Genomic DNA, 8,785 nt, shown 5'->3' with positions numbered 1-8,785 from the left:
AGTAAATTGTCCTGTATCTCCCCACTATGGTATCTCCTACCAGCAGGGAGGAGATTTTGGAGGTTCTGCTCCAATATCTGGACAAATAAATGTCCTCAATTGATGGTAAAACTGTGTGCAGTTTTTTTTTTAACTCGTTGTAGAGCCCTCTGTTCCTTGCTTGTACTATTACAGCTCACCAGAATATGATGCATGTCAATACACTCTGCACATCGATAAAATTTCACAAGAAGTTTCTGAGGCAAACTTTCTTTCTTTAATCTTCCCAGAAAATTAATATGTTGTTGTGCTTTTCCAATGTCAGTGGAGGTGTGTGTAGTCCAAGAAAAATAAATGCATTTATTTATACATAATTTATTTAACATTTATTCGCTAATCTCTGAACAGAAATGACAATATATTTCAATATATTGCTAATTAATATTTTAATATATTCTTTTAAAAATAGTATATATATATATATATATATATATATATATATATATATATATATATATATATATATATATATATATATATATATATATATATATATATATATACCGACCACCAGGGGGCCCCCTAATCGGGGTTATTTTTTATTTTTATTTTTTTTAGATTACTTAAACAAGTGACATAAATCAATGAATGAATGAAAATGACTGAATGAATTATTCAAGACAAGAAAACTCTGATTTAATGATCAATATACCTGCCTACAAGTTACAACTGTGGCTGTGTCTGCCTGCGTTTAAGTCATGCGTCTATCATAGACTGTAAAAAACCGGGTTGAAGAAATATTGTTTAGGCCACCTTGTTTTAAATAAAATCACTACAATTTAACGCAAGTATGGGAACTGAACTCAGATCTTCTTGATTAAAGCCCAACGCTTTATCAACTGAGCCACTGCATCTATTGCGGGTTCAGTTTTATTTGTTGGAAAAATAAATATAGAAATATAATTTGACACAAGAGGGCAGTATAGCCCCATTTATGGTTCTGAGTTTAAACTAAACCGTGACATCTACACGTTTTCCAAATTGGACCAACGTGATTATTTCACGTCTTGTCGTGATACGGGTTGGGCACTGAAGTTACAGGAGTTTCTTCCCGTTGCTCAGCAATGGAACTAGGTCGAGTATTTAAAAGGTTATCGTTAACACGGTTAAGTAAGGGTTAATGCCCGACGAGGTGTCCATTGTCAGGTTTTAATGGACGACGGCGAGGCGTGAACCGGCCGACGCGGAGCGGAGGTCACTTGCCAAATAAAACATTTTTAAAACATTAGCTGCTAGTTTATATTTTAATTAGGCTAAATCAAGTTTTTACAAATAAGAACTCGCCTGGTTTATTTAGCAACCAGAGATATTTATAGTCCGCTCAGCGTGTAGAACCCTTCAGGTTCAAAAATGAATTTTTTTTTCATGAAACACAAAGGTAGGCATAGTTTTTTTTTTTTTTTAATTACACATAAAAAAATTTATCAAACAGGCTTCTTAGGTATGAGGCGCCGTCTAGGGCTTAAATCAAACTTCATTCGAGCACACATATATGAAACACGTGCACATTGCTGTTGCTATGGTTACTCACAGCTGTTGTGGGCAGCGCATTTATTTATTCATTTCGAATGGTAAACAGGCAGTTTCACCAGAACTACTTTACTAGGTGTCCTCTATCACTTTTTAACGGACACCCTGCAGCCAACCAGAATCGAGTATTCACCCAGACCATGGTATGGGTATAACGTGTTTTAACGTCGATGTAATACGTTGTTTTAGCGTACCTTTTGCTTAAACGAGGAGCTGGGGGACGCCGGAAAAATAGACATTTTACTCATTAGGCTGCTTCATTAAAAACGTGACATTTAGACGTTTTCTTCGGGGTGGATCCAGGCAAATGAATCCTTTTCACCTTGAAAATAATATATATATATATTGCATTTTAAATAATAGAACATTTCTCAGTGATCGTAAATAAAACAAAATTCCATTTTTCTCGGTTTAATGAAAACCTGACATCTACACATTTTGCAAAGTGGACTATTTAGGCTGCTTCATTAAAAATGCAACATGACATCATGACTTTTGCATAAACATATACGCCACTTTCGAGTCAGGTGGCGTGTCATCTCTACGCATTTGCTACTTCATGAGATCAGTCTGAAAAATGTGACATTTAGACGTTTTCTTCGGCGTGGATCCAGGCAAATGAATCCTTTTCACCTTGAAAATAATAAATGTTTTTTTTTTTTTTTTTTTTGCATTTTAAATAATAGACCATTTCTCAGTGATCGTCAATAAAAGAAAATTCAATTTTTCTCGGTTTAATGAAAACCAATAGGTCGTGATGGTAAGTTTTAAGTGTTATTCTGCTTAGGGCCCCCAAAAGGCTCGGGCCGACTCTGCACACACACACACACACACACACACACACACACTGTTTATTAAAGTAAAAATGTACTAAAAATAAAAAGTAATAATGACCATGAAAGAGGAGACCATGAGATAGTTTGATTTGGTTATTTACTTGTTTTAGTCTTTTTGCATGTATTTAGAATAAAATTACATCTAGTGTCAGATACAACAAAATATTTTGGTATATCAGCAGTTTTACACAATGAGGAAAAATGTAATAAGCACAACATTTGAAACAAATAAAACATTTTCTATGTAAAATGTCAACAAAAACAAAATAATTGTCTGTAATGCCAGCTGCATTATAGACATTGAATTAGTTTTTTGTTGTGTAGTAAAGGGCAGCATATCAATTAGCTGCATTTAACTAACTAACTACATTAAAAATAACCATAAGACATTGGGGGCCAGATATACTAACAGCTTGCGCCAGCACAAACCCTCATTTGGTGCTAAAAAACGCAATGGAAAATTTTTGCGCTGAAAAGGTGTAGACACAGTTATTTTTGCTAAATTTATGAGAGGAGAGTATTTAAATGAATCATGGAAGGTGATTTACTAGTTTACGCTCAATTTACTGGTATTTACACCACTAATTAATTACTGCTCCAAAAGAAGCATGTTTTAAACCAGACGCTAATTTGTGCTGCTCTTGGTAGATTGTGTTGATCATTCTGGAAATTATCCAGCAGCATCCACTCCCATCTGTGCTAATTTGCCCCGTTTAGTAAATCTGGCCTTAAGTCTCATTTACTAAAAATTGCGTGGGTTATTTTGTATTTGTACCCTTGTCACAAAAAATCTCTGCCTAAATCGTATACGCACATGAATTTGTTCTTAAAATCGTTATCATATTCGTGAATTCGGAGTATTCTAAATGAGTGGTAGTATGCACAAGGTTAGTCATTTGCATAAACACGCCCAAACCATCTCCATATAAGGTTCCACAAACGCTTTCCTTACAGCCTTTTCTCACTCTTTCGTCAAACTGTGTTTGCAGACGCGCTCTCTCGCCCGATCCTCGAGCAATGGCAAGTGTGCCATTCTCACCATTTCTCAAAATAAACACTTTTTATCTCTTTTGATCCTATTTTTCCCATACATTTAGAATACATTTTATCACTAAATTTTTGGGTGAATCGTGATTTGTTCTTAAAATCGTTCGTACGCACTCCACGCTCAAATTTGTGTGTACGCATGCTTAGTGAATGAGACCCATTGTTTACTCAGTCCAAAAACCTTAACAATTTGTGCATACAATATTATCACGATAATAGTAATAGCTAGCTTTCAAGATCATTTCGTGCAATAACATTTCCATACTGGATATACAGTGTTGGATCAAAAGTAACCTACTGAACTTCCAAATCAGCCTCCTTTTACAATCAAGAGAAAGAGTGTGGCCAGGGAGGTTAGGTAGGTGTTTGCTAACAATCCCTCTTCAGTATGGGAACTTGGGAGATGTTCCATAGCTTTCTTTGTCCAATGGTACATCAAATTGGTGGGCTGAATAGTGGATTAATGAACCTAAAACACCTACAAGGAAGCAATGAAATCATCAACATTTGATATGCCTAACAGCAACAACAACAAAAACAACAAAAAGTTGATGCACCTATCTGGTATGAATGTAGGCCTTTTTTGCATATCCACCTCCATCTGTCTGTGTTGATCTTTCATAGTAATGTATGTAAGCAATACCTTTTCAGATATAAGACTTCAAAGACTTCTCTATGTGTTAAGTTTATTGCTCATGGATTGTTTCTACTCTCTTTGAGATCTCCGACAGACAGAAACCTCCAATTTTGTCATAAGGTTGATATGTTTTAATTTGACTCCAATGAAACATACTAATTTAGATGTTATTACATAATCACATCTCATAAAACATATCTGTGCTAGCTGACAAAATAGTTTTTTAATTAAACTGTAACATTGTCATGTGAAAGTGCATGTACAAACATTTAACATATAAATGAAGAGTTCAGATGCAAAAGCCTCTAAATGCCATTTGAAATTTTCTTCTTTAATGATGATTTTTATCAAACTTGTATATTTAAGTTCAGTAATTTCACTTAAATGACAATGAAAATTACCTATTAATTGTTATTTAAGTGAAATTACTGAACTTAAATATACAAGTTTGATAAAAATCATCATTAAAGAAGAAAATTTCAAATGGCATTTAGAGGCTTTTGCATCTGAACTCTTCAAATATACATCCTTAAAGCTGCAGTCCGTAGTTTTTATGGGGTTAAAAATTGCAGATTTCGAACAGAGATGGCGACAAAGAGGAAAAAACTGCGGACTGCAGCTTTAAATAGTTCTGAATTACATAAATGAATATTCAGTATTTCTAAACCAAGCAAGAATTAAGAAATCACTTTTTATTAACTATGGGTGCCTGGGAACCTTAGTTCATTGAATGCCATCCAATCCACGGCAGGGACAGCTATAGCAACGCCAATATTTAATCTTCTGCATTTATATAGCAGCAATTAAGCATTTGGTAAACAATGTGAAACATCTCACCTCCTGGCTGTTGACCTCCATCAAACAAAAGAGGAAGAGCAAGGCAAAGAAAGGATGAACAAACAAAATATTATTTTATGTTAATTGTGATCATTTAATTTTTTATCCATGTATTTAAAATCATTGGAAGTGACTTTACTGGTTTGCAGTGGTGTTTATTCACAAGTACACATCACATGATTTCAGCAGTATGCTTACTGTGTCGTTTGGAGATAAGGAGGCTTATGAATATGAATCCAATGAAGAGAGAAATGGCTAGAACTGGAATCATCACTCTTAACACACCAACATGTCCTGAAAAACATTCAATAAACTCCATATTCTTAGTTAATAATCTGATCTTCTAAAAATATATAATATTATATATTGTTATTTATTAAAAAATATTATATAAAATGTAAAAAGTAGATAATGTACTGTAAAAAATGGAAGATATAGGTAAAAGTTCTATAGTGATTTAGTTAATTAATGAATTTAGTTTTAATTCATTTTCAATCCTAATTTAATTTTGTGAATTAAACATATCATACACTTGCTTTATTACCAGAACAAAAAACCCTCTTAAACTGAAAGTATTACACAATCATTTAAGACATTTCTCCTTTATATAGAACCTTTTTTGCACAAAGAGTTCTTTAAAATTCTTTAAGTGCATGATTCTGATAAGAACTGGTTTTCTAGTTTAGTGGAAAAAACACTATTTAAGTGCCTCTATTATGCTATGGTTAAAGTTCCTAATTTTGCTTTGAAGGTCTGAGGACAGGTCAAAGTATGAAGACCTTTAGGCTGTTTTTATGCAAATTTGTGACATTGTTATCTAGGCATGTAACAGAAAGTGAGATTGGAATTGCTGACGACTTTCAGCAGTTCAGAATCGATTCTTTCATTTAGGAGGCAATCACTTTATTTGTTGTACACTTTGATCTTTAAAACTACAGCTATATCACTCACTGCATGAAAGGTAATATTCGAAAAAGCATAATATGGGTGCTTTAATTAGTAGGACATACATTATTCTAACAAATATTCATCATACCCTCTTGATTCTGGATGTCATCCATCTGCTTGATGAAATCTTTACATTCTTCTTTCAGGTCAGTTTTCTCTAGACTTGTGTGCTCGCCCTGAAGCGTCCATAACTGCTTTAGATGCAGCGCCTCTGGCATCACCACGGTCCACGTATCAGTTTCAGGATCTAAAGTCAGACAATCTCGGCCATTGAGCTGAAACCGGTCGTAAAGCTGCAGGACCTGATAGCCTTGCATCTTGCATTCCCTCAAACGTGTATATATGCCATAACCTGAAAAATAAAGGTGAAATTATTGTCACAGAGTGGTTGCATGAAAATTTGTGATTGACACTAAAATGCACATGCCTATTTTAGACATAAATACATAGAATAGAATAATAGTGACAAATATAATATAATATTAATTTAAAGGGATACTTCACATCTGGAAAGATTAATGTGTATTTAAAAGGGGATTTAATTTCCATTTCGTTCGTTGAATGAACGAAATGACTTAAAAAAAGATTTGTTCATTTTGATGAACGAGTTCAAACAGAAGAGTCACGAACGGGCATCACAGAACAGCTTATAAAACTTAAACTTTTTTATTTATTTTTGAAATGACCGATCGTTTCGCTAGATAAGACCCTTATTCATCGCTTGGTAGCGTTTAAAGCCCTTTGAAGCTGCACTGAAACTGTCATTTGGACCTTGAAACAGTTGGAGTCTATTGAAATATGGAGAAAAATCCTGTAATGTTTTCATCGAAAACAATTAATTCTTTTCGACTGAAGAAAGAAATACATGGACATCTTGGATGACATGGGGGTCAGTAAATTGTCAGCAAAAGTTTTTTTTTAAAAGTGAACTACTCCTTTAAAGCTAAATCCTGAAGTATCCCTTTAAGCTTGAGTAGACCTATGCTAGTTTAACAATGCTTTAATTGGTAAGGTCAATTGCAAAGTAAAAAAAAAAAAAAAAAATAGATTAAAGTCGACTTATAAAGAATAATAGCCTATAAAAATAAAGAGTTATTAGTTGAATTTTTACATTATGATGTAATTATTTTATTGTTATATTCATAATCCACTTGTGCTTATTATTTATGGAGTTTAGTCTACTGATTATTTATTTAATTATTGCGTCAAAACACTGAAGCATATTGATTGGTTCGAGATAAAAAGAATAACTGGACGTTATCGGTTGATGATAAGCTACATGCATCATTGCGTTAATATTATTTACTTGCTGGATGATGATCATTCTCCACCATCGTTTTCAGGAATTTATCTTGAATGGGTCTGACAAGAGGTTGCTTGTTGTCGAACTGTTCCTTATAGCTGACAAGGATCCTCTCCACGATCGTCCCGTTCACCAACACCCTGCGCTCGAACTGGATTACAGTATCTAACAACAAAACACATGACTGAGGCGGCTTATTGCTTGACAATAATCCAGCGAGTCAGCGAGTAAAGTAAACATAGAAAGAAAAAAAAAACCCACGAGCAACAAAACATACAGGCTATTATAAGTTGGGAAGGATGCTGTGTAACAGGATAAAAGACTTACCCGTAGGAAAAGCCGATGATGAAGCTACAAGAAGAAACGGGATGGCAATGAAGAGCATATTTGCAGCGATGGTATCAGTTGGTTTCTTTCGGTTTCGATTTTTGTCATTCTCATTCACACTGCGCAGTTTTAAGAACAACTCATTAAGTGTGTATAAAATCCAGAGCCGAAACAAAAACCGTCCAGCATTTGGCTTAAACATTAGGCTACATGTAGAAGATACAAGAGCACTTGCTTGTCATTGGCTGGTATCATGAGGAGGAACTGTGAGGATTGTCACACCAGGGGAAAGAGTCAAACACTGACCTGAAGTTGACATACCAGCTATAAAAACAAAAATGCTGAATCTGTAGCCTACTTTGAGAGACGTTTAGTGCTTGAAAACTATAGGTTATGATTTTTGTACTGTATTTACAAAATTAAGTGAGATGCCAGCATTGTAATGTTATAAATTGTGATTTCTATGTGTCGTGTAACAAAAATAAGACAACAACACGCACAGGAATAATCCTGCAGGTATGCATTTAAAGGGACAGTTCACCCAGGCCAGAAATGACGATGTCATCGTAATTCGCAAAATTTCGAACTTATATTAGCATAGTGCATGAAGGAAAACGTTTTATCAAGTCCACGTCAGTGCTGGAAAAACAGGACAAGAGCATGAGCCAATGTAAACAAAGACAAGACATGAGAAGAGCAGAGAGACGAATTCTCAATTAAAAGCATAAGCTTAATCTAATTGAATATTGTGATATTCAATATGCACACACAGCAACATCATGGAAATCATGTGCAATAGTTTAAAACAAACAATTTTTGGGTGCAATATTAAAAGCTGGAAAGCAATTGATGTAATATGTTAAAATCCATTTTCTGAAAAATGGTAGCCTAATTAATCTGTGTGCTTATTTTAAAATGATGACATTTTTAGCTTTGAGTTACATATTTAAGAACAGAGAGAGAGGCTATGTGGGACCCAGGCATAACCATATATGGCAATTGTTTGGTAGAGATTTATGCTGAAAAGAAAGAGCAGAGGGTTTAAAATCCTTCACAAACCATGTTAAACAATGTACAGAAATACGACTAAAACACATTGTTCACTTGGAAAAAAATATCTCCCTTGAAAATCTCATTTGCTTTGACCCAAACACTGGAGAAGTCATGAACTCAAAGGTTGTTTATAATAGGTTTTTACAGTCTTGTTCAGGACAGAAGAAGTTTATAGCACATACTCTTTGACATTTAAGCTTTTTTTTTGTGGTATATACGTTTACATTT

General features: G+C 34.2%; 1 protein-coding gene across 2 annotated transcripts; it reads right to left on the bottom strand.

The window, feature by feature from the left end:
* Positions 1-2,485: 2,485 nt before the first annotated feature.
* LOC120482905 (uncharacterized) lies at positions 2,486-7,772 on the bottom strand. 2 transcript variants are annotated; one of them, XM_089131372.1, is made up of 6 exons: positions 7,505-7,772; positions 7,181-7,361; positions 5,963-6,226; positions 5,125-5,220; positions 4,927-4,941; positions 2,486-3,930 (listed from the first exon to the last, which is right to left on the bottom strand). In XM_089131372.1, exons 2-6 carry the CDS (start codon positions 7,206-7,208, stop codon positions 3,836-3,838), a joined length of 498 nt encoding a protein of 165 aa, XP_088987498.1. In that variant the 5' UTR covers positions 7,209-7,361; positions 7,505-7,772; the 3' UTR covers positions 2,486-3,835. The 2 variants fall into 2 exon arrangements, with proteins under 2 accessions (XP_088987498.1, XP_088987497.1); XM_089131371.1 differs by having other exon boundaries at positions 7,181-7,342.
* Between the last annotated feature and the right edge of the window lie 1,013 nt (positions 7,773-8,785).

The sequence above is a fragment of the Pimephales promelas genome, chromosome 5, assembly GCF_988280905.1.
Source record: "Pimephales promelas chromosome 5, fPimPro1.hap1.1, whole genome shotgun sequence".
Lineage (NCBI taxonomy): Eukaryota > Metazoa > Chordata > Actinopteri > Cypriniformes > Leuciscidae > Pimephales > Pimephales promelas.
The sequence above is the reverse complement of the archived record's forward strand: the minus strand, read 5'-3'. Positions and strand labels throughout refer to the sequence as shown.